The sequence below is a fragment of the Musca domestica genome, unplaced genomic scaffold (genome assembly GCF_030504385.1).
Source record: "Musca domestica strain aabys unplaced genomic scaffold, Musca_domestica.polishedcontigs.V.1.1 8, whole genome shotgun sequence".
NCBI lineage: Eukaryota > Metazoa > Arthropoda > Insecta > Diptera > Muscidae > Musca > Musca domestica.
In genome coordinates, this window is record NW_026712409.1 from 6869423 (window position 1) to 6896663 (window position 27241).

The window sequence follows — 27241 nt, forward strand, 5'->3', positions numbered from 1 at the left end:
ATAAATTCTATATTCATCTCAGGTCTCTCTTACACATGTCGTAAAGAATCGCTGACTTGTTGACAGATAAAATTATTGAAAATTGTGACCCTTTGCGTGTGAGGTACTAGAAGGGGTTCGCAGATATATATCATCTTCACAAAAGATCTTGTGTTAGCAAATATGTTTGCATGTGTGATATTTGAAGAGAGTTGGATGCGTATTTCGCTTTCCATGAGCCTGTTATTTTTGAAAATCCTCCCTATATGGGGGGAGGTACCAGAAGAAATGGTCCAATCTTTATAACAGATTTTGTGTTGATGGACATCTTGAGACATTTGAGCTTCGTGGTTACTCAAAAATTTGACCCCTTGTGTGGGAGATACCAGAAGGGTTGGACCGATATATCACATCTCTGCATCAGATCTTGTGTTTCTAGAAATAATGGGATGTGTGAAATATGAAGGTACCAGGTGGAATGGTCCGATCTCTACCATCTTCATAAAATATCTTTTGTTGACAGAAATATTGAGATTTTATGAACTTCATGGTCATTAGAAATTTGATCTCTTTTGGGGAAGGTACCAGAATGATTGGAATGATATATCCCATCTTTACACTAGACCTTGGGTTGATAAAAATATTATGAAGTGTGTAATTTAAAGAAAATCTGACATTTACATCCCATTTTATAAGAGTTATAATTATTCAAAATTTTGACCCTTTGTGGGGGGCAGTACTTGATGGTGTGGACGAACGGACGGATGGACATCGCTAGATCGACTCCAAATGTAATGAAACAGATATGTTTTAAAGAAACCTAGGGTCTAAACCGTTATTTGGGTGAGGCAATTTTGGCCATATGGTTGAGGTTATAATAATCGAATATTGGCTGAAGGTTTACATCTGTCGGCAAAACCGACTTATACTTTTCAACATGTTTCTATGCAAAATTTTTGATATGGTGTCATTAAATGGAGTCCGCGTATAGATCTACTATAAACAATTATAGTGAGGATCCCTTTGGCTCGTAATAATTCAATATATTTAGTAGAGAACCTTTGTTTGCGAAATGATGGGACTTTCATCATTACCTTAAATTAAAGACTTCTATATAAAACCATCTTTATAGAGTTTTAAAAACCAATACCAATATTGCTCCTTTAGCTGAATCGTCTTTTCAAGAACATGCTGACTTATTTCGGTGTTAATGAGCTTCATAATTAAAATATTCTCTTTTTAATTCTTGTTATTTTTACAGCGGCCGGAATTGCTATGTCAAGCATGAAATGCATTAACCCATTGTGGTAGCTTTAATTATCAACATTTGGAAAAACGAGTATATCCTATGTATTTCTAGGACATACATAAAGAAGGTTACCCACACACACTCACTTTTTCGCATCTTATTATCCAATGTCGGCATTTTTAGATTTATCTTCAAATAAAAACCTAATTAACCACTAATGCAGTTGTATCTTCTTTGCTATGCTCTAAATGCTACTGCTGTTGCTCAACACCAACAACAACAACGACAGAAAAAATGTAAAATGTGTTAACACAATCTAAATCTCCGTAATCTATTTGTCTATTACCGTTGCCATTAAACAATGGCTTCAAGTCAAGTAGAATTAATGCCTTACGTTCGTACGCAACACTCTCCCTCTCTCTCTCTCTCTCTCTCCCTCTCTATCTCTCTGACAAAACAGGAGCTGTGACACAACAAGGAAACAGATAACACAACAATTACTCACATACTCACACGTACACACACACACACACATGGCTAGCTAAACAATCATAAAGGAATTAAACCGCAGAACCAGGTTTTCACACTATTTTGCTTTTTTTTGGCAACAATTTTCGGTAGGATGAAAACAAAAACAGCTTAGCAAGGATAGAACAAAGAAGCTAGCACGCGCTGCAACACCATCTGATGAACAATAAGGGCGGCTGTAGATAACAAACAACCAGCCATGGGATTTGCTGAGACAGAACTTTGCCGCTCTTTCGAGTACTCTCTGTGTACAAGGATTTGAAGACAAAGGATATATTTTTTGTACACCTATTCTGTTTGTTTGTCCACACAAATCCCTGCCAATGCAGAGAGAGTGATGTTGGCTGCGAGATAACAGTTTTAGAGAGACTCCGCCTACTTTTGAGAGTTACCCAAACAACCACCAACTAAAACTTGTTTCCAATTTGAATTTTATTTCCCCTGCTTTGGCTGGCTGGCTGGCTTCTATGGAATGAAGAATGATTGTTGCCGTACACACAACTACAACAACAATCACACTGAATGTCTGTCTGCCCGGACGGTGAACGAAATATTGCTTCTGTGCCACAATTTATGGGGTTTCACGTTTATTGCTACCTTTGCTCTAAGACAGAACGTAACGTGTTTTTGGCGCTCCGCTTGATGGTAAACGACGACTTTAATGACGACGCGTTAAAACTTTTTTGCAAAGTTTTGTTCGAAAGTGATGTGTAGATGTATGTGTGTGCTTAGCGTAGCACAGTGAGTGTGTGTGGGTGTTTGTGCAATCAAATAATTAAACGCCAATTTGTAAGGCAACGCAACGCAACGTAACTCAACGTCGCAACAAACGAATGAACGAACGGTAGTAGATGTTGTTGGCCAACAAACAACGTCTTCTTTGCTTGGATTAATTCATTGAAATAACTGAACTCGTTACGGCGACAAGTGGATTAAATTCCATTAACAACAACTAAACAAAGGCTCAAAAGCTTTGTTGCAGAATTAAAAATTAAAAAAAAATATTGAAATATTGGCATCAAAACAAAGTGTTTAGAAATTTTTGAAAATATAATGAAAATATTGTAACAATTAAAAAAAAAATATTAAAAATATTAAAAGTGAATAACTAATTTAAAAAAAAATCAACTAAAGTATTTACCCAACAAAATGGACATTAAAACCACACCGCCACCAAATCAAACGTCAACATCAACGACGGCAACATCAAACCCGGTATCCGGTGTAACATCCCCGCCGTCCACACCACCCTCACCCATGGCCGCCTCATCAGCGGTGGCCGCTTCAATCACCACCGGTCTAACCGATGTCCAGAAACAAACATTTCAACATATATTCGAAAAACTGGTGGCCAATAGCGGCGGTTCCGCCAAAGTGCCACCCAAACAATACGAATATTTTCGCAATCTCTTGGAAAATGTACGCGATCCAAAAAACATTCAAATGATTGTGGAGAAATTTAAAAATCTCGAACACATGGATGGACATTTCGCACAGAATGGGAATAAAAATGCCGTCATAAGTGAAGGTAATTTGGGGAAAAATTATTTTTTTAATATTTTTAAACAGCCGTCGGAATGCAAAAAAAAAAATAAATAAAATTAAAACACGTAAAAAAGCAGCTACGTTCGTCCGGAAAGAACTTTAAACAACCTCCACCATTTGAAAGGAAATTGGCAATTTTCAAAAAAAAAAAAAAAAAAAAAAAAAAAAAAATTTTTTTTGAATACTATTCCGGTGAATAATGTTGCTGAAATCAACAAAATACCGACTATCGGGAGGTACCATTATATGGGGGCTATACGAAGACGTGGCTCTGTATACGACATTTTTGCCATATGTTGGTACTACAACGAACTTCAAATACGAAATTATTTCCGGTAAATAATGTCGCTAAAATCATGAAAATACCGAATGTCGAGAGGTACCGTTATATGTGGGCTATACGAAAACGTGGACTAACATGGCCTATTTACAAACTTAACATGTCTACTGGTAAACAATATATGCAAAATTTTAGTCTCCTATCTCGATTCGTTCGAAAGATAGCGAGATTACAACAGTCAGAAGGACATCGCTAGATCGTCTTAGAATTTTACGCTGATCCAAAATATATCTACTTTGTAGGCTCTATTATGAATATTTCGAGGAGTTACAAACGGAATGACAAAGCTAATATACCCTCCATAGAGGGTATAAAAAACATTAAAAACAAAATAATAATTTGTAATATTAGAACAGAAAAATAAAAAAATCTAGCAAGTTGTTTTGAAATCTCTTTGGATTTCTTACTGGAATCTAATACGAGATCTCTCTCGAAATATTTGTTATTGTTTAAATCTGCCGCAGGAAAAGCGGCTTGCCGTCTCCATGCAATTCTTACCGGCGGTAGTATCCAAAATCTGGCAGCGAAGCTAGGCTATTTTTGACAGGTTTATTTATTCGTTAAGGCATCTGCGCTTCCTTTCTTATTCGTTACAAATTTAATCTCTCTTGTTTCTAATTTCAAAAAAGGAAAACGAATATGGCGTGAACATGTTTCTTTATCATTGGTTAGGGATGTGCCCACAGACGTACACAGGCTGCGGCCGGTATGTCCCGAAATGATTACTTTTCACACATTTTATTTAATTTTAGATACCACTCCTCCTCCTTATCCAAAATTGATTTCAAAATGCATTTTTGTTTACGTCCCAGGTTGTCCTTAACCCTTACCTCACCTATATCTTAACCCTTACTATAATCTCTATCCTAAGAAAAGGTGTTGTAAACGATAATATTTCGTAAACCATTTGCAATTTTGATGTACCGGCGTCGGCAAAGCGGTAGCTATGCATCAGCGTTCGTAGAAATATCTTGTGAAACCAATTTGGCAGAAGCCAACGGGCAAAAAGTTGGATTTTATAAACAAAATGTTTAGAAAATATCTACAAAATTAGCATTTCGGAGGATGCGCAGGCCCCCGGACTACATCGGTGTAGTCAAATTCTGGGTACTAAAAACGTACATATGAGGTACTTTATTATTTCGAGGGTTCAACGAGTTCCAATCGAAGAATGTTTTCCTGCATAAAAATTTCAATGAGGGCCCTCTACTTGGTATAATCCTCGTATAACGCCACTTTCTGATATTAGACAATTTAAAGAATTTCTGTCTCTATTTCCCGTCAAACTGGTTGTAATTTTCAAGCTTTATTGGTTTGAAAATTCCTCTAAAAATGTTTTTCAAATAGGTCTAAGCTTCCGACCGGAAAAATGCTAAAAAATTGCATAAACCATATACAATGCTAATAGAAAAGTCTCTTTTTTGGTGGCCTATCGTAAAATTTGATCAAGAATATGTTTGTCTTGGATGGGAATTTTTAAAATTTTGCCTAAATTCAAATGAAATGCTGTTTTTGCCCTAAAATATGCTTTTTATATTTATGAAATCTTGCGTTAAGGTAGTAGTTAGAGTTGTCGTGAATTTCGAAATTTCATGAAAAATTATTTTGTTAAGATTCCTTTTAAAGGGACCATATTTACCACCATACAACCTTATTAAGAAAAAGGGACAAAGAACCTCTTTGTTGACTTCCTTGGGATTTCAAAATTTTGACCAAATAAGCCTTGTATTTTTATTCAGTAAAATTGCCGAAGACACTAAATTTCAAAGTTTCCAAGGAATATCAATCCGAAAATATATGATACCCTACACCACCATGCATATTTAGTAGAGCTCCCGTAACAAAATAATTTATTTCAAGTACCTCATATCGACATTTGGCTTTAGAGCAGTTATAGTTTGCACGATATCACTTGGAGAAGGATTATATTTAAAAAATATGTATCGGAGCCGAGTTGCAAAAAATGGAAACATATGTCCCGAAATTCACTCCCTTTGGACTGATATTAGCCAAATAATGGCAAATCGGATTAAGGATATATATATATATATATATATATATATATATATATATATATATATATATATATATATATATATATATATATATATATATGGGAGCTATATCTCAATCTTAATTGTTCTGATATCCGGTACCAAATATCATTCTTCTGGAGTGCATATTACGCATGTGAGGCACTTAAACACCAAATCGGACGAAACATATATATGGGAGCTATAGCAATATCTCAACCGATTTCCATGTACTTGCATCTACACTGAATTCGGTTGGATGTGCCAAAATTAAGGTCATTGGGACTTATATTGGCCATTTGGTGCACAATTAATCCGATAAATCGGTTGAAGATATATGGGAGCTATATCTAAATCTGATCCGATTATCACCATTTTCAACAAGCTTCGTTCTTGCAAATTTTCATCTCAATCGGATAATAAATGCGACCTGCATTTTGTTCACAAGAATACATGGACGGACAGACGGTCTGACATGCATAAATCGACTCAGAAAGTGATTCTATGAGGATCCTCAAATGTAACTATGGGTTTATCTTGCTTCCTTCTCCATGTTACAAACAAATGCCCAGAGACCTCACATCCTTACCACTATATGGTGTAGGGTATTTTAGACTTGCAATAGATAACAATCCTTGTAGTGTGAAATTGTCTCAAGAGGTTTCCGTTTTGGTACGGACCATTGGTGGATGGTATCGAAAGCCCGGCCGAACTTACTGTTTTTTTTTTTAATTGATAAAAATGCAGAATTGTTGCCCTGCCATACCTTGAGGAACATTCTTAAAAATTTATTGCTTTAAAAAATAATTGTAAAACATCCAAGAATTTTGAGACTATTGGCCCTTGAAAAAAGAATTCTTAATTACGGTCGTAGAGCTTTTTGCTGGTCTGGATTGAATTCTATACTTAAGAATTTACTGTTCTTCTATGGTTGGTGCTTGTAAAAATATCCCTAAAATTAAACTATTGTATGATTGTTATCCTGTCAGTCCTTGATAAATTTACTATTGAAAGGCTTTTGGCCCTTGAAAAATATTATAAGAACTACAAGATTGTTGGTCTGTCAGTACTTGAAAAATTCAACGATTATATGGCTGTTAGACCCTGAAATTTGTTTAAGAATCCACTATTTGTCGATTATTAATTCCTCAAAATACATTCCTAAAAAATTCAAAATGTTCAATTGTTAGTGCTAAAAAATAATCAAAATTTTAGGGCTGTTAGACCTTGCAAAATGTTCTTAAATTCTGGTAATAAATTTAAAATTACAGGGTTTTCAATCATGGAATGTCCTCTCAGACTCCTGCTGCTATTAAACAGGAAAAATAAAATTTCTTCATCGTAGTTTAGTTAAAAAATAACGACCATTTTCGAAAAGATAAAAAACTATAATGTATTCTATTCCACTATTTCCATTTATTGCAATTATTTTCATTACCTAAATTAAGCACACCAACCGCCATGAATGTCCTCAATTGCCCACAAGTCGCATTAAGGCTTAATAACATTCTCTAATTTCATTAATTAAACATTAAACATTTAAATGGCCTATAATTATCTATTTTAAATCAACATCATAAAATGGTTTTATAATTATCGCAAACACGACCGATATTTGTTATCAGATTAGGACAAGAAAAAAAAATAGCCATAACTGCAATGAAATGGAAACTTGCATTTTCTCTCTCTCTCTCTCTCTCTCTCTCTCTCTTCCCCAGAAACAACGACAAAAACATTTAATTTGTTTAGAGAATGGCATAATCGCACGACAATATTGGCAACAATTAGTCCTTATATTTACATAGTCATACATTTCGACGCTAATCACCCTCTGAAAAGAAGCGGAAAAAAACAACTGGAGGGAACTTAAAAAAATCGTGCAACAATGTGAACACAACCGACTGGCATGTTTCAAATATGGCCTGCCAAAGATTCATATTATTCATTAAATGACAGGACATTTCAAAAGTGATTTAATTAACAGAAATTGCATTCAGGCACGCATTTAAATTTTAAATGAAAAAAAGCGCCAGGTTTCCTTTTCCTTGTGGGTGGGGTATGCAACAGTCTACTGGCTGGCCACCAGCAACACGTGTACTCGTTTACATGTTGTCAACTTTGTTTAATAATAAAACACAAATGCACGTTGATTCCCCTTCCCCATTTTCCTCTGCCTCACCTGATCCCTGCGTTTTTAATAAGAGCAATTAGCAAAACGAAATTTTTTTACAATGAAATCATTTGAAAATTAAAACTAATTATAGAGTAATTTTCAATGCACCGCATAGCAAGGAAAAAAAAACAAAGAAGGATATTCACGCACACATATACAAGTGTTCGCAACTGTAATAAATGAAACTGTAATTAAAACTGGCAAAAAATTATGGTTGCATCGAATTTTGAAAGCCTTTTATAATGGACTAGGATCCCAAAAAAAAAAAAAAAAATAAATAAAAAAAATCGATTATTATGACCAAAATCCGAACCGATGTTGGTATTCTAATAAAAAACTTAAATGTTCAAATTGAAGACAATAAACGAATGTCCTTTTTCATCCTTGAAAAACTATTTTTAAAACTCGATTATTCAAAAAAAAGAAAAAAATAGAATTATGTGTCTTCTGAGCCTTCACAAATATTCTCAAACCAGTAAGGAAAGTCCAAAATCGGGCGGGGCGGACCATTTGATACCCTACACCACTATGCTTATTTCGTAGAGCTCACACAACAAGGATTATATTAAAATCTATTTATTGGAACAATATTGGATATGCCGGACCAAATGGTAAAATTCGTTTGAATATAAATTTTCAATTTAGGCTGAAATATGTAATATTTTGAGCAATAACCGTAAAATCGGATAAAGATCTATATCGAAGCTATATAAAAATCTGAACCGATCTCTATAAAATTTAGCAGAGGTATTTTCGAGCAGTATCTGATGCCTGGTATCAAATATAATTGTTGTGGCGGGCATATTACTCATGTGAGGGACTTAAAACCCCCAATCGGCTGAAATATATATATGGGAGCTATAGTTATATCTGAACCGATTTTAACCAAAATTTGGAGCAGTTGATTTTAGGATAAATAAAGTCGGAATTGTCAAAAATTAGTCCATTTTGACTGACATTAGCCATTTGGTGCACAAAAAATTGAAATCGGGTAAATGTATTTATGGGGGCATCCAAATCTGTCCTGATCCTGACAAAATTTTAAACATTTATTTGTGAACTATATTTGATTATTGCATATTACGCATATGAGGGACTTAAAACCCCAAATCGGACGGAACATAAATATGGGAACTTTAAATATATCTGAACTGATTTACGCCAACTTCGAAGTACTGGTTTATAGGATGAATCCAGTCGTAAAGTCCATTTGGGCTGATATTTGCCATTTGGTGCACAATAAATCTGATATCGGAAAAGAATAAATTTAACAGGGGTATTTTCGAGCAGTATATGATGTCCGCTATCAAATATCATTCTTCTGGAGTGCATATTACGCATGTGAGTGACATAAAACACCAAATCGGATAGAACATATATATGGGAGCTGTAGCTATATCTGAAGAGATTTTCTAAAAATTTAAAGTACTTATTTCTAGGATTAATAAAGTCCGAATTGCCAAAAAAAAGCAGTCCATTTGGGCTGATATTATGAATTTGGTGTACAATTAAATATATATGGGAGCTGAAGCTATATCTGAATAGATTTTCTACAAATTTGATGTACTTGGTTCTAAACTGAATTCGGTCGGATGTGCCAAGATTCAGGTAATTTGGACTGACATTGTCCATTTGGTGCACAATTAAAGCGAAATCGGTTGGAGATATATGTGGGAGCTATAGCTAAACTAGAACCGCTTCTCACCAATTTCAATAGGGATCGTCCTTGGGCCAAACAAATATTGTTTGGAAAATTTTCATCTCTACCTCGCTTCCTTCTCTATGTTACACAAAATGCTCAAAGACATAATATCCCTACCACTATGTGGCGTAGGGTATCAAAAGCATGGCAGTAGGGCTTCAGAAAAAACTTTTGGTCCTTGAAAAACATATCCATGGATTGATAATCCATGATTGTTGGCTTGTTCGCCTTTAAAAAAAATCCTTATAAACTTACGATTATAGGGATGTAAGCTCTAGGAAAATATTCTTAAAAAATACTAATGAAGGACTATTAGTCCTTGAAGAAAATATTTTAATGAAATCCATTCAATGTATTCGATTTTAAAAGAAGGGAAACAATCCTACAAGTTCAAAATGAAAACCCAGCTTGATTAGACCTTGAATAACCCTTCCACCTCTTCCTTCACTACGACTTCAAGAGAGTCCTTAAGGAATAAAATATTAAAAATCTCTTGGATATTTGTTGTTTCTCATATGAATATCAGTTGTGCAGCAAAAATATCCTTAAGGACTTCAAGATAGTCCTCCAAAATCCGAATTTACATAAAGAATATGATGCCCTTGCAAGAAGTACCTTTAAAATTCCGCGATAATCTTTTCCGAAATATCCTTCAAATTCTCCAACACATCTTCAAGAAAAATCGTTTTAAATTCCACCATATGCATTACACAATATTTTTACAAGAAATACCTTTAAAATCACCCGCATAGCTCTTCAATATATTTCTTTTTTTACCGAAGATATTATTAACAGCCTATTTCTAAGGGAGCTATCTAAAAAATTAGTACCAGAAATATATGTAAAAAAAGTATACTTCAAGAAAAATCTTTTTAAACTCCACGATACTCCTACAGAAATTGCGTTCAGAATTTTAACCAAGCTCCTGGCAGAAATATCTGTATAAACTTGTTGATTTTTCTTCAAATAATATCTTAAAAACTACACGACAGTGCCGCCAGATATAGCCCTCAAATCTTCAATATAACAACAGTGGTATGTCTTAAAATAAAAATACAAATATCATATAAATCCTGATATTCCCACATCTTAGCTTAGAAGTTCCACGATAATCCCTCAGAAATATCTCTAAAATCTAACAGCGGAATTGGAATTTTATTTTGGATACCGTCGTTATTTTCTTGTTGTAGAGTAGTCAGACTTCATTCCATTGTTATTTTTTGTTACAAAAGTCACATTTATTTTTTAGTGAAATCTCTAAGAAATTTCACTTTTATGAACTGACAAACTTAGTATATCCCACCATTCCCCAATGTAGAGTGCACCACTTAAAAAAATGTGTGCTAAAATACCAACATGCATATGCATGGCAACATGAAAGCCCCATTATGGCTAATACTGTTCCCGCAATCGTTTCCTTTAATCGAATTTCTAGGTCGTTTCGTCGCTGTCGTCTCTTTTTCGCAATGAAATTTTAATTTTTTAACAAATTTAGCCATTTGATAAAATTATGGTCTTGTTCGTCGTTATGGCTGCTTTGTTTATTAACTTGATTATATGTGAGTGTGTGTGGGTACATGGGGGTTGCTACTGTTGCACCTTGCATGTTGACCACTACTTTGAATCTGAACAATTTAACCGAAACATTTAATGCACTCTGAATTGCTTACAAAACTAACATGATACTAACGTGTAACGGCTGACTGTCGGGGCTTATCATTCATTTTAGCAATTTTTGTGTTTTTGTGTTTAGTTGTTATTGTTTAATATTTAATTTTTATTGACATGTGTTCTGCAGGTTTTTTGATTAACGAGGTCATATTTTTAGTGACCCAATTTATATTAACTTTAATAATGCAATCAATGTCCTTTTTTGATTTTTCTTCTCTTTTTTACAGATGATGAATTATCGCACAAGGATAATGTTCGCAAATATGGAAATACAAATCAAACTCTGACACCACGTCATACCATCGATGCTATATTGGGCTTAAAGAATCGCCAGCATATCAGTGAAAGTAAGTATCGTAAAAAGAAAAAGATTGTGGGAGAAGGGGAGATTACTCTTACCACAGTTTCATCTACATAAATATAATTGTAGAATATGAGTGGCTAATTTCCTCATCAACTCCCAGATGACTCCCGGCTTGGTCTAGAAACTTCAAATTTGGAACGTAGGTACCTTCTGTTGGGTAGAAAGCATTTAAGCAGGGTATTTGGACAACCGTACTAAAATAAAAAAGAAAATGTGATGATATTTTGTACTTTAAGGTATAGAATCTTAAAATTATGCCATTGATACGGGATTTCAGATAATGTGGTATTTAAAAATAGAAATGATACTAAAACCAGTAAGGAAAAATAAAAAAAAAATCGATGTACTTGCTTCTAGACTGAATATGGTTGGAGGTACCAAAATTCAGGACTTTTGGACTGAAATTGGTCATTTGGTGCACAATTAACCCGAAATCGGTAAGATATATACATATATGGGACCTATATCCAAATCTGAACCGATCTTGATAAAATTTGTCAGAGCTGTATTTGGGCTGTATCTGATAACTGGTACCAAATAGCATTGTTGTCGAAGGCATATTACGAATGTGAGGGAGTTAAACGCCAAGCCAGATGAAACATTTATGTGGGAGCTATAGCTATATCTGAACCGATTTTCTCCGAATTCGATGTACTTGCTTCTAGACTGAATTGGGTCGGATATGTCGAAATTCAGTCTATTTTGTCTGATATTAGGCATTTGGTGCACAATTACCCCGAAATCGGTTGAGGATATATATAGGAGCTATATGCAAATCTGAACCGATCTTGACAAAATTTTATACACTTATTTTAGAGCTGTATTTGATATCTGGTACCAAATATCATTGTTGTCGAATGCATACTACGCTTGTGAGAGACTTAAGACCCCAAATCGGATGAAACATATATATAGGAGCTATAGCCACATCTGAACCGATTTTCACCAATTTTAATGTACTTGCTTCTAGACTGAATTCTTTCGGATATTCCGAAATTCGGTACATATATTTGGGCTGTATTTGATAACTGGTACCAAATATCATTGTTTTCACCAAGCCAGATGAAACATATATATGGGAGCTATAGCTATATCCGAACCGATTTTCACCAAATTTAATGTACTTGCTTCTAGAATGAATTGGGTCGGATATGTCGAAATTCAGTCCATATGGGCTAATATTAGCCCATATTAGCACAATTTACCCAACATCAGTTAAAGATATATGTATATGGAAGCTATATCCAAATCTGAACAGGCCTGGACCAAATTTGATACACTTATTTCAGATATGTATTTGATATCTGGTACCAAAAATCATTGCTGTGAAATGCATATTACGCTTGTGAGGGAGTTAAAACCTCGAATCGAATGAAACATATATATGGAAGCTATATCTGAATTGATTCTCTCCAAATTTGGTTAACTTGCTGCTAGACTAAATTCGGTGGGATGTACCGAAATACAGGTCATTTGGACTAAATATTGGCCATTTGGTGCGCAATTAACCCGAAATTGGATGAAGATATATGTGAGCAATATCTAAATCTGATCCGATTATCACCAATTTCAAAAGGGTTCGTCCTTGAGCAAAACAAAGTTCTGAATATGATACTATGTCAGAAAAATAAAACTTTGGAGGAAATCGTAGATTTTTGGTAATAAAATAATACAAAACTCTAAGGAGTCAAACTAGAATTCCTAAAATTCGTGCCTTTAGCTTGATGAGATGATAGACTGCATAGTGCATATAGAAATTAGTACTACATATGAAGCAAAACTTCTGTACTTTTGGGTTAGAATCATTAGAAATAAGTACTAAAAAGTACCATTTACTGGGTGAGATAAAAAAAAAAACTGCAACAAACTCAGACGCCATAATTTTTACTTTTTTTCTTTTAATTTTATTGAATGGAAGCCAATAATGTCGGAAATAGCATTATATTTTAGAATAAGTTTAGATTTGTTCGAATTGGTCACCTTTGGTACGAATTATGGCCTTCAAACGGCCAATGAAACCATCACACGCTGCCCGCATGTTGCTCTGCGGTATTTTGGCCCATTCACGGCGGAGCGCTTGCTTGAGGCAACAATTTCGTATTTTTTAGTGCGAACCTTGCTTTCCAAAATACTCCCAACACAATAGTCCACGGGATTGGTATACGGAGATTTTGGTGGTCATTGTGCCATGAAGCGAGGAACCACATTTTATAACTATTCTTGGGTGGCGCGTGCTGAGTACAATGGTGCTGAGCCCTGTTGAAATATCTAAGGTCTGCGGCCAAAATGTTTGCATGACCAAGGCACTAATACACCTTCCAAAATATTTTCGCGTTAATATTCGGCATTTAATCTGATGCCATGGTCGATTAATACGAGCGGAGAGCGACCATCGGCTGTTATGGCCCACACCATCACCATGGCCGGCACTTGAGTTCTGGTGGCCAACCGAAGATGCACATTTTCAGCTGACGTCTGTGGCAAGTAAACACGATCATTTTATTTGTTTACAAACTCATCGAAGAAAACCAAATTCGGCAGTTCACCACTTTCGGCCAAGCGAGGCAAATCTTTGGCTCTTTTGAGTCTATTTTCCTTCTGTTGCGGTGTAAGTTCTTGCACTTTTTCGAACTTCAATGGCTTTACCCCGAGCTCCTTTTTCAATATTTGCCGAATGGAATATTACGATATGTTCAGCTCACGAGCCATTTTTCGGCCACTGCGACGCGGGTTTCAACCAAATCGCTTCTTTACTTTTCGAACCATTTTTGCTGATGTTGCTGTTTTCTTGCGTCCACTTCCTTAACGCCGGGCTACGCTACCACGGTAACGAGTGATGGTACGAGACACAAATGATTTATTCACATTTAAATGCTGGAGTGCTCTAACGATAGCCACTTGTGGTTTTCCAGACGAATATAAAGAAATCACACTATCAGGCTTGAATTCTATCACGAATAACTTTTTTTCTGGAAAATTGTCACCAAAATGCTTTTGTACGCTTGTAAAGAATGTAATGAACTGTCACTGCAATAATTTTAACAGCTGTCGGACGAGTGGCTTAGAAATGACAGCAGTCTGAAGTTGGTTGCAGTTTTTCATTTCACCCTGTATTTACTGTTTTTTTTTCTTGTATTATTGGTGTAAATGCTCATATGTGTTAAAGGAAGCGGTTTTTGGAAAGTTCTGAATTTTCTATCCCTTGTGTGAAGCTCCAAATCTGTCTCTAAACTTAAAAATAAAGAATGTTTCAAGTCCTTTTTCGTACGAAGTCAGTCTAAAATTTTATGGAAATTTTAATTTTGAAATCGATTTACATTTTATCTATTAATGTAGACTTTTCGCCAACTTCTTGCTGGTGTGACCTAAAACATTTCCTCTCAAAACTCACTTCTCCTAACAAGAACCCATTAAATCACCAAACATCTACATTTTCCCAAAAAATGTGCACATTTCCTAGGAATTCCTTGTACTTATTCTTGTTAGCGAATTTATATCTTGATTTCATTTTACCAAATAGAACGGCAGCGTCGACTCACACACACCTCCGATTTAATCATTTTGTAACCTTTCATTAGAAATCATTATTTTGGCATTACACCATAAATTTAACGTTGACAAATGCTTGGCAAACAAAACTAAAATTGCCTGGTCGCAAGTGGGGCGAAAAATGCCCGTCAATTCATAAATTTGCTCCTAACGTGCTGAAAAAAAAATGAAAACAACTGCAACAGCAACTACTGCAAGGTAGCGGAGGACAGGGAAATCAAACGAAATCGTAAATGTCACGTAATCATAATCACATAAGGTTCATGTCTTGCCCTGCAACCACCACCTAAACAACGATTTCAAATTCGATAAGGAAAAATACAATTTAAATATTCACCACAAAGTGGAGGATAACTAACTTTGCACTGTGAAGAAGAAGAGGAAGGACAAGAGTAGGAAGAAGGAAAAATAACAAGTTAGCGCCAGAAAATTTTCAGATTCACAATTTTTTTGCTTCTGTTGTTTTCAAAGAAAAAACCCTTTGCAAGGTATCGAAGGGCGTGCAAATTATGAATATTGTACCAGAACATGGCAAAAGGATTTAGGGAGAAGAAGCCGTGCAATGTAAACGATTTTCTTGAAGTGGGTGTTGTTTCGAAAAACTTTATTTTCCTCAATTTGGAGATAGACCGCACAGAGATAAGATAAGCCAAACTAACACCAAATGATGGCTTTGACTGAAATGTAAAATTTCCAAATGGATTTGGTTAATCCAAATCCGCATTGCAATTTGGCCTCCACAAAACGAAAGTGTTTTAAATGGGCGTTTTTATGGATTTCTTGTAATTTAAGTTTGCTTTTTAACGATTTGTAGCAAGAAAATGATTGTTTAACCAAATTAGGTATAAAAAAATATGGAGGGACGGAGCTTTTGTTTAGAAGAAAGTGGCGGAGAATGTAGTTGTCTGTTGTCTGGTGCCATGTGGTGATATCGTCTTTAAGCCTTTTCCCCACCACGAAAATCTCTGTTTTTTTTGGTTTTGTCAAATATTTTGTTAGCAGTTGAATGTGTCGTTTTTGATTCATCGATGGCATTGGCAAGAATTGCACAAAGTTTGATTTGATTTTGGTAATGATTATATTTTCAAAACGCCCATTTGCCAATAATAAATAGCAAGGTGTTGTCGAAAAGTGCTTTATAGTTTTTGACGCGTCTAAAATTAATTTGATTTGATTTTGGTTTAGGTTTAATATCGCAAAAATGTAAAATATGTGGGATTGCTAAAGGCCCACCAGTAAATTTTCTACCTCGAAGAAGGCAGAATTAATATATAAACAGGAAAAAATGTATGCAAGGACATAATATAAAGGCATAAGCTAGGAGGTCGATTGGATAAAGATATGTAAATATTAAATTACAGCATTGAAAAATGACTTCCGCTAGAATTTTTTTAAACTTGCAGAGTAACATCACATAATGTTTCGCTTTTCCAGTACAAGTTTTACAATTACATTTTTAAGGTCCTAACCACATTTTCAAATGAATGTGTCGGAGTTTCAGTATTTTTACATACCATACGACAATTTAAATTAAACTCAAATCTGGCGCCTATTATAACCTCCACCCTGCGTGGATTTCGGCTCGTTCAACTTAGCTCGTTTTTTATTTATTTTGAGAAATTTCGGTACTAAATCCGAACATACCGATGTCTTTCTACTCGGGTAAAAAAAGGGTTTTCCTCTTATTATTTTACCCATATGGGCTATACCAAAACACAGATTCCACAAAAACACAACTTGGCAGGAAAATATCTAAAATTTATCTGGCCTTATCTTTTCTAACAAAGAGTGATTTTTAAGAGAAAACAAATTCCATACAAATCAGAAAAATTATGACTGTGTCTCAAATAGTCCATCCGCTTGATCAAATTTTGTCAAAATCTCCACAATTTCGGCCTTCAATATGGTCTTTCAATGTGTCAATTGAAGGGGCTCGACTGTGTAGACAAGTGCCATCAATTTTTAATTTCGGCGTTAAACACCTCATTGCAAAACACTGTCGCAATATGTTTACTAAAAATTCTCAGATTATTTAAAAAAAAAATTCTAGAAGTATTTGTACCCTTATTCCGGATATACAGAACCGATAGCCATCCAATATGTGGTAACATGATGGGGTTAATTGAACGGCTCGGGAGTTAGATATACAGGGTGAGATGAAAAAACAGCAACCAACTTCAGACTGCTGTCATTTCTAAGCCACTCCTCCGACAGCCGTTAAAATTATTCCAGTGACAGCTCATTATATTGTTTACAAGCTTACAAAAGCATTTTGGAGAGAATTTTCCAGGAAAAAAGTTATTCGTGATGGAATTCAGGCGTGATAGTGTGATTTCTTTAAATTTGGCTGGAAAACCACAAGTGGTTATCGTTAGAGCACTCCAGCATTTAAATGTGAATAAATCTTTTGTGTCTCGTACCATTGCTCGTTACCGTGATACTGGTAGCGTAGCCCGACGTCAAGGAAGTGGACGGAAGAAAACAGCAGAAATGGTTCGAAAAGTAAAGAAGTGACTTGATTGAATGCCGCGGTGGATATTCCATTCGGCAATCGCAATATTCCATTCGGCAAATATTGAAAAATGAGTTGGGGTAAAGCCATTGAAATTCCAAAAAGTTCAAAAACTTACACCGCAACGGAAAGGAAATATACTCAAAAGAGCTAAAGAGTTGTTTCGCTTGACCGAAAGTGGTGAAGTGCCGAATTTGATTTTCTCCGATGAGACAACATTCGTTGTCCAGCAGTTTGTAAACGAACAAAATGTTGATGTTTACTTGCCAAAGAGGTCAGCTGAATATGTGCACCTTCGGTTGGCCACCAGAACTCAAGCGCCGCCATAGTGATGGTGTGGGCCGCCATAACAACCGATGGTCGCTTGTATTAATCGACCGTGGCATCAGAATAAGTGCCGAATATTATCGCGAAAATATTCTGGAGGTTGTATTAAAGCCTTGGGCACGCAATCATTTTGGCCGCAGAATGATTACAAAATGAGGTTCCTAGCTCCATTTCCAGCGCACAATGACCACCAAAATCTCCGGATACCAATCCGTTGGACTATTGTGTCTGGAGTATTTTGGAAAGCAAGGTTGGCACTAAAAAATACCAAAGTGTCAATCACCTCAATCAAGCGCTTTGCCGGGAATGGGCCAAAATACCTCAGAGCAACATTCGGGCAGCGTGTGACGGTTTTATTGGCCGTTTGAAGGCCATAATTCGTGCCAAAGGTGACCAATTCGAACAAATCCAAACTTATTGTAAAAAATGTAAACATTATGGCATTTGACTTTGTTGCATTATTTTTTGTTTCACCCTCTATAATGGCCCTTAAAAAAGGTTTGGCCTGGGAACACTAAACCCTTTTGGGATTTCGATCTACTAAGCGAATAGTATTAACTCCACTTAGAAAATTTGCATAGGTAATTCTGGGCTATAATTGATATATTTCTCAGAAAAATAACAAATCGAATGAACAATATATATAAGAGCTATAGCTATACCTGAATCAATATCCACCAAATTTGGCATACTCCTTTCTAGGCTCAATTTGGTATTGTGTGCCAAATTCCGTCCGATTTGAGCTATTATTACACATTGCGTGGTCAATAAATGGCAAATCGGATAAACATATCATTGGAAGCTATATCTAAATTTCGATCGATTATGTCCAATTTCAATGGGGTTCGTTCTTGGGCCAAAAAAAATTGCAACATTTCATCTCGATCGGATAATAAATGCGACCTGACCTGTGTTTACAAAAATACTTGGATTCTATGCAGATCATCAATGGGATTCTCTGCAGATCATAAAATGGAACTATGGTTCTGTCTCGCTTCCTTCTCCATGTTACAAACAAATGCACAAGGACATAATGCCCTACCACAGTGTGGTGTAGAGTATAAATAGGTAAATATAATACACATCGGTAAGGCTCGTATCTTGAGCTACGTGTGCAAAGCCATCCATGAACCCATTTTGAAAATGTTATTTTTCTGCCAAAATAAAAAAATCACAAACATTTTTCTCATTTGATACTAAAAACCTAGTAAAAAATATTTTAATTTAATTGACAATTTATGGAACTGCACTTTAAATGTTGGCAATTCATTAAAAGTTATTAAACAACGCCAGACGGTACATTATCAAGCTCTAGACAGCGCAGAGAGGAGGTATATGGCAACCTCGTCATCATCAGCATCAACATCCCACCAATACTCTTGGGGCTTTATTACCTGTCAATTTATTTTTGTTGATACAAAACAACAATTTGACAGCTTAAGGTTGGCAGGCCACGAGTCCATTAGTAGTGGATATTCTTAACAATAATGCTAATCTTTGTTAGAATCTTTGAGAAGCGAAGAAGAATAAAAGGCGATCAAAGATTGGAGAAAACGCATCTTCATTCATTCTCTACTTAAGCAAGGCTAGTCGCATAGAAGAGCGGTTGGCTCATCATCATTGTTAAGCATCGTGATAAATGCATTTTTCTTTTTTTACTAGAATTCCCTGGTTAATGTAGTGTTGGGGAAGAGGGGCTTTTATTCTTTTACAACAAAAATACAAAAAACAACACCATAACAGAGCGCTACTAATTGGTTTCAATACGCCACACATTTACGTTTTTTTTTTAACGTGTCTTTCTTCATTTACGTCGAGTTTTTTTTCTCTTCTTCTGATCTTTGGATTTATTGAAACTGATTCATTGAATGATTTGATTTGATTCGTCTGGTCGATTGTTGTTACCGGGGTAGAGATCTGCAAGAGTAGGAAGTTGAGAGCGAGGGGGTTCTATAAAAGCACGTTACTTTTCTTTACTCTGTCTGTGTATGTGTGCGTTTGCGTTTGTGCCCAAGCATTTTGATTGACAGTTTAATAAGGCTTGTTTGACTTTCGGATATTATAAAATATACATTTGTAAGCACTTAATAAGTTTTAAGTGGTTATTAATGCCGATTAATTGAGTAGTGACCAGAGGCGTAGTCGTAACTCATATTCATTGATTTTTGCGACTGACACTTTATGAATTAAATTGAGTTAATATATGTTGGAGAGTTTTTGATCAACGTTTCTGATATTTTAAATAAAGGATTTAGAATTTTTTACCAATAGACATCAAAATAGTTCTGAATTTCTTTTTCAGAATTGTGGGACTATGCCACAAAGTAATTTTGATTACTAGGTTCTCTTTGAATGAGAAGTCTCTGGGAGAACACATTTCTAAGTAGACCTACACATAAATATAGACTAATCAACGACACGGCAATTTTCAAATGTTTCGGATGAATATTTTTACTCCCGGAGTATGGACCGCAATTCAGTGATCTATCATTTTTGAATGTGTTAAGATATTTTCAAAATATTTTTCGACTTAAAGAGATTGGCCTAATACCAGTGGATGTTGTAATTTTAATTGCAATTTCATTTTTTTTTTTTTTTTTTTTGAACAGGCCTCTTAACTTTTGTTTTTAAGAGTTCCTCCTTTGATCCATTTAGGACCATAAATTTGGTTATTGTAAAATATTTCTGAAAAAAGTGTGATTTTTTAAGATTACATCTTTAACTAATTTTTTACTGACCATATTTAAAAAAAAATCTTGAACCAACGTCGGCCCCATAAGCGGCAATTTTTAAAGAATTTTTCTTTAAGCCTGAATTTTTAAGAACTACTTAATAAATGTGGGCTTTTTAATATTTTTTCTTGAACTACCATCGACCTCATAAACGATGAATTTAAAATAAGTTTCCACAAGCTATCATCGGCGCTATATACATGGATTTTTTAAGAACTTTTTTTAACCATTGTCGACGTGGATATTTTTTAAATGTTTCTTTATTCATTGGGCCCATAAAATGATATATTTTTAAGAATTTTTCCTCATTTATTTTTCCTTAATTGTCCATAAAAATGCACTTTTGAACTGTTTTTTTTTGTATTTTTCATTATCGTCCATAAACGTGGCCGCACTAACGTGGATTTTTGCTTAACCTTCATCGACCCCATAAGCTTATTTTCATTTTTATCCGCATAAACATGATTTTTTTTAAAATGTTTTAAATATCTTCTGTCTTTAAAGTAGTTTTTGGTAGATGTTTTTTATAACAGTCATAAAATTTAATTTTTCCATCAAAGATTATTTTTTTTTCCACAAACGTGAAATTTTTAATAATTTTTGCTCAACCATCATCGACGCATTTTTTACAAATTTTTATATTAACGTGATTTATCAAGAATTTTCTATAGACCTGGTTTTTAAAGAATTTATTCATAAAAGTGGATTTTCAAGAATTTCTCCACATTTGTGGATTTTTAGGAATAAATCTCATTAACGTAGACCTTTTAAGATTTTTTTCTTTGCCATTATCATCTCCTTAATGTAGATTTATTAAGAATTATTCCATAACCATTATAAGACCTGAAAACGTTGAATTTTAAAGAATTTTTCCGTAAACATCATGATGTTTTGAGAGCTTTTTCTAAGTTTTTTGCATTTCTTAAGAATTTTATTATAAATATTATAAATATCGCTCCTTGGACGTAGACTATCATAAATATTTCTTCAATATCCATTAGCCACAAAAAACGTGTAAAAAATTTCTTAAACAAAATTCCGCTCGACGTGGAATTTTTTGAACTTTTTTTCAACCAAACTAGGCTTTATAAAAATATAATATTAAGGACTTGTTTCCTTTAAGTTTTTAGAAATATTTCTTGATGGACCAACGGTGCATTAATGATGATGCCCATTAATGTAATTGTATACATATTTTTATACCCTACACCACAAGGTGGTCAGGGTATTATGTCTTTGTGCATTTGTTTGTAACAGGCAAACAGAAACGAGATAGACCCATAGGTCCTTTTGATAATCTACATAGAATCACATTCTGAGTCGATTTATGCATGTCCGTCTGTCCGTCTGTCCATGTATTTTTGTAAGCAAAATACAGTTCGCATTTATTGCCCTATCCAGATGGAATTTTGCACAAATCTTTTGTTTGGCCCAAGGACGAAGCCTATTGAAATTAGAGATAATCGGTCAATATTTTGATATAGCTCCCATATATATCTTCGTCCGATTTGCCTTTTATTGTGCACCAAACGTGTAATATCTGTCCGAATAGTATGGAATTTCACACGTACGATCAGATTGGACCTGAAAATAAGTATGCCAAATTTGATCGAAATCGGTTCAGATATAGCTATAGCTCCCATATATATTGTTCATCCGATTTGTTATTTTTGTCCTCCGCAGCCGTAATATGAACTCTGTAACAACAATATTTGGGTAAATATATTAAATACAGCTCAGAAATACATTTGCTAAATTTTATCGAGATCGGTTCAGATTTGGATATAGCTCCCATATATAACTTCGTCCGATTTACCTTTGATTGTGCACCAAACGTCTAATATTTGGCCAAATTGGATGAAATTTGGCATTTACGAACGAATTGAGTCTAGAAGCTAGTATGTCAAATTTGGTGAAGATCGGTTCAGATATAGCTATAGCTCCCATATATATACTGTTCATCCGATTTTTTATATTTGTTACCCACAGCCGTAATATGCACTCCGTAACAACGCTATTGTGGGAAATATATCAAATACAGCTCAGAAATATCTTTGCCAAATTTTATCGAGTTCGGTTCCGTTTTGGATATAGCTCCCATATATATTTTTTCCGATTTTAAATTAATTGTGCACCAAATGGGCAATACAAGTCCGAATTCAAAAGATACAAATGCTTCGGCATATTTAGTCCGTTGAATGTTAAATTATAATTATAATCATAGGATGTATGATTGAATTCTCCCATAAAAAACTTTTAATTGTTATGCGCAGTTCTACTAAATTAGCAAAGTGGTGTAGGGTATCATAAAGTCGGCCCCACCCGACTTGAAGACTTTCTTTATTAGTTTTGAATAAACTTCGACCATAGATGTGGATTGACTTCATTTTTTGATATCCTTACCATTAATATTTTTATTATCGATTTCGCTGATAACCAAAATTTTTGTTTTGGACCAGAAGGTCCAAATCTGAATCACTGGGTCTCAACCTATCTTCTTAAATATGGAGAGCTCTACTTTCCTATTATTTTACTAAACCGAAGACTTTTTTTACGATTATAAATCGTATGATTTTGATCTGGTGTGTTGGATCCATAAATCTTATTCAGAAACAACAAATACAATTGGCAGGGTTTGCTTGAACCAGCCAGGGTAATATTCGAATTAGTATACAGAAATGTTAGTCTTAAAACATTTATTCATTTTAGATTCAGTATTTTGCTTTTTTGGCATTTAAAATAAAAAGAAAAAACATGAAGTTGCGTTAACTAAAGATAATTTGTGTGGAGAAGTTAAAAATCGTGAAGGATTTCCAAAAGATAATTTGACGCAGAATATAACCGAAAAATAACACCATTCCAATAAATTTTTTGTACACACCAAATATTTTTTTTTTCTTTTTCAAAGTTACATATTTTTTAATTCATCTTTCATCTTGACCTTTCACATTTGAACATGAAAGCCACATTTACCGACCTCATTAGCAGACAAATGATCTCCCGATATTGATCTATAATTTTCATGTCAAATTAGACAAATAATTTGTTTCTTCTATCGTCGTGTCTTTTTTTCTTTTTTTTTGGTCCATTTCCCGCTAAGGATGGTTTAGGGTTACGTCTTGTAATGTTAACAACATTGTTTTTACAAACGCCTTTTAATTTGACATTAATCGTGTCAAAATGATGATTTGACATAATCTTCAACATTTTTTTTTATTTTTCCTTAAGATGTTTTCTCAATCGCCCGCACTCGCCGCCACCGCTGGGGGAAAGTACCAAAAAAACGAGTTTATTGCCTTTGTTTCCGTCACCGTTTGAAAAGTGACAGTAATCCTGATATCGGTCGGTCGGGCGGTCTGTCTGTTGGTTGCTGGTTGGCTGGCTGCATTAACATTAGCCGAAAAAACGTCACTTTACTGGTGTCGGAAAATACACTCAAATCGATTGGGCATCCAAAGAAAAGAACCCAATAAATAAAGTGTTGGGATGGCAAGACATAAAGAAAACGTCGACCGAGAAAAGGAAGAAGAAGAAGACATCAGCCGCGGCGTCGGCGGCAAACTTAATTGAAATGTTATTAGTTGCTAATACTTTACGAAAGAAGAAAACAACTCACAATGCGCAAATGAGTGGCGCACACCAAGCATGCTCCATGGTGCCTAACCACCACTCTCCTTTGAGAAAGGAACTGAGCATGAAAAGTGTTAAATCATGCTTTTATTAATGGTCCATATAATCATTCCGACCGTCCATCCAACCAAACAACCAACCATTCATCGAAAAACATATGTTTGGCCTACCAGGCAATAACAACATTTTGACAGCTGCAACTATTCGAGTTGAGTAGACAGACGCCTATTATTTGAGATTGATTGGATGGCTGGCAATGTTGCCCCTCGCCCGGTCCCACTCTCTAACTGATGACGGCCAAACGAAATGTAATTCTAATTAAAGTATTTAGCCTTTTTTGTTTAATGGCCATTGTCTTGCAATGATTTTTGTGGTTGGAAATCCACTTTGTCGGTTAAGGGGTAGAGTAGTGAAATGAAATAGTCAGGTGAGTGAGTGTAGGCGTTCAATTTGTTTGATATTTTACTGCCATTTTTGATAATTGAATCGTACAGGTATTAAATTCAAAAATTAATAAAATTTATATTTTTATTGGAATATGAGATTGCCGTAAGCAGAATTAGGTCAAAAAACATCCATAGATCAAAATAAATGCATAAAGCTTACAGTCAACAGGCAACTTTTATGGGGCTCTCAAAGGCCTCCTAGGGATAAAATATGGGGTTGCTCAGGATAACTAACTGGCGTTAGGTTGGCCATTTTATATAATTCTCTATTAGGAAAACTTGGATTAAGAACATGGTATTACACGGACAATCTGAATAATCTGCTAACCCTAAATAATTAGGTACTAATAAGGGATAATTCTTGAAATATCTAGGTAAATATATTTTTTATATCAAGAACTGTAAAGTCTTGTTTTAGATCTACAGAGCCTCCAATCGTTTGGTTTACAGCCTTCATTCCTTTCGTCCAGGGAGCATCAACTCGTGTAAAGAGACTTCCTTCAGCTCGTCTAAAGAGACTTCCTACAGCTCTCCTAAAGAGACTTTCTTTAACTCGTCTAAAGAGACTCTCTTCGGCTACTCTACAGATAATTTCTTCAAATTATAAACCGAGAATCTCCTCGACTCTCCTATTAAGCCTCGTCTATAGAGACTTCTTTTAGCTCGTTTATAGAAAATCTATTTGGTTCGTCTACACAATCTCGCTTCGTCTCGTCTACAGAGACTTCCTTCAGTTCTAGAGCCTCATTTTGGTTCGTCTATAGGGAGGTAGCTACATATATAGAGAGATTCCCTCCAGTCTATATAAAGACTCCCTTCCACTCGTCTATAGAGACTCCCTACGACTTGTTTTTAGATATTCCTTCGGCTCGTCCATTGGAACTCCTTTCGGGTCGTTTTGGAGACTCCCATCACATCGTCTATAAAAACATTCTTTGAATGGTGTAAATAGTTTTTTTTTTACCAAAAACCTTTATTTTCGGAAAATTTGAATCGGTGTTCTTTTTGAAGGAGTTAATTGAGTACCCATGGCACCCTTTAAGTTCTGTACCACTACAAAATACATGTTGGATATGGAGTGCTCCTATTTACTACTGTGACGAGAATCAATGCTTAGGGCTTTATCCAAATTTGGACTGGATGACTCTTTGCCCATCTTGTATCCCCTTCTAAAAACGGACGCACCCTTTTTCTTGCTCAGAGGAAATTTATATGTTCTACAATGTTTACCTTCATTTCCTAGAGGGACACCAACCTACTTCAGTAGAAAATTGTTGAGAAAGAGATGCGAAAATACTTACATGATTGTCAAGGTTTTTACGAGGCTAAAGCTCACTTGAAATTTTGACCCGGATATACTTTTGGAATAAGAACTGCATTTTAGCAAAAAGAGAAAAGCTTTCACAGGTCTTCCATAGGCAGAAGGCCTTCCATAAAAGACATTTCACAGGTCTTCTATTGGAAGAATGTCAGAAGACATTTCAAAGGTTTTCTAAAGACCTGAGACAGAAGACCAATCGCAGGTCTTCTATTGACGGAAAGCCTTCCAAAGAAGGGTTTTTACAGGTCTTCTTTATTCAGGAAACCTTTTACAGGTCCTCCATAGACTGAAGACCATTCACAGGTCTTCTTTAGTCGGAGACTTTTCACAGGTCTTCTGTTGACTGATTACCTTTCACAGGTATTCCATGGACTGAAGACCTTGCAGAGGTCTTCTAAAGAGAGGAGGCTTTTCACAGAAGATTTTTCACAGATCTTCTATAGTCGGAAGAACTTTCACAGATCTTCTGTAGACGAATACCTTTCACAGGCCTGTGGGGCCGAAGACCTTTCATAGGTCTTCGGTGGAGGGGATGTCTGAAGACCTTTTACAGGGATTTTGTAGCCTGTCAGAATACTTTCCGTAGATCTTCTGAATACCATTTACATGTCTTCTATAGTCACAAAACATTTCACAGGTCTTCTATGACTTCCCACGATAAACTTTTCATAGGTCTTCTATTGACAGGAGATATTTCATAGATCTTCTATAGATGGAAAACCTTTTACAGGCCTTCTATAAGCTGAAAACCTTTTATAAGTCCTCTATAGGCAGGAGGGCTTACAAAAAGGATTTTTTACAGGCCTTCTATTCCCAGAATGTTTCGACCTGTAGACTGACGACCTTTCACGGGTCTTTTATAGATTGCAGAACTTTTACATGTTTTCTTTAGAGGGGAAGCCTTCAACATAAAACTTTTTTAAGGTTTTCTATGGACAGTAGGCCTTCCAAAAAGTCTTTTTACAGCCCTTCCATCGTCAGAAGCCTTTATACAGACCTTCTATTACCTTGCCTTTCACAGGTCTAATGTCGAGAGGAGACCTTCCACAAAAGATTCTTCACAGGCCCTCTATAGATATTAGGCTATCTCTTCTCTATAGACAGAAGATAAATAGACGGTATTTTCCATAACTGACAGAC

General features: G+C 35.2%; 1 protein-coding gene across 1 annotated transcript in view; it reads left to right on the forward strand.

Annotated features, from left to right (window-relative positions):
- The first annotated feature begins 2847 nt into the window (after positions 1-2847).
- LOC101895883 (retinal homeobox protein Rx) overlaps positions 2848-27241 on the forward strand; it is an 89711-nt gene continuing 65317 nt past the window's right edge. Inside the window, exons 1-2 of the mRNA XM_020035207.2 lie at positions 2848-3284; positions 11448-11567. Coding sequence (XP_019890766.1) covers positions 2906-3284; positions 11448-11567 — 499 coding nt within the window. The 5' untranslated portion in view covers positions 2848-2905. The remainder of the gene's footprint in view (positions 3285-11447; positions 11568-27241) is intronic.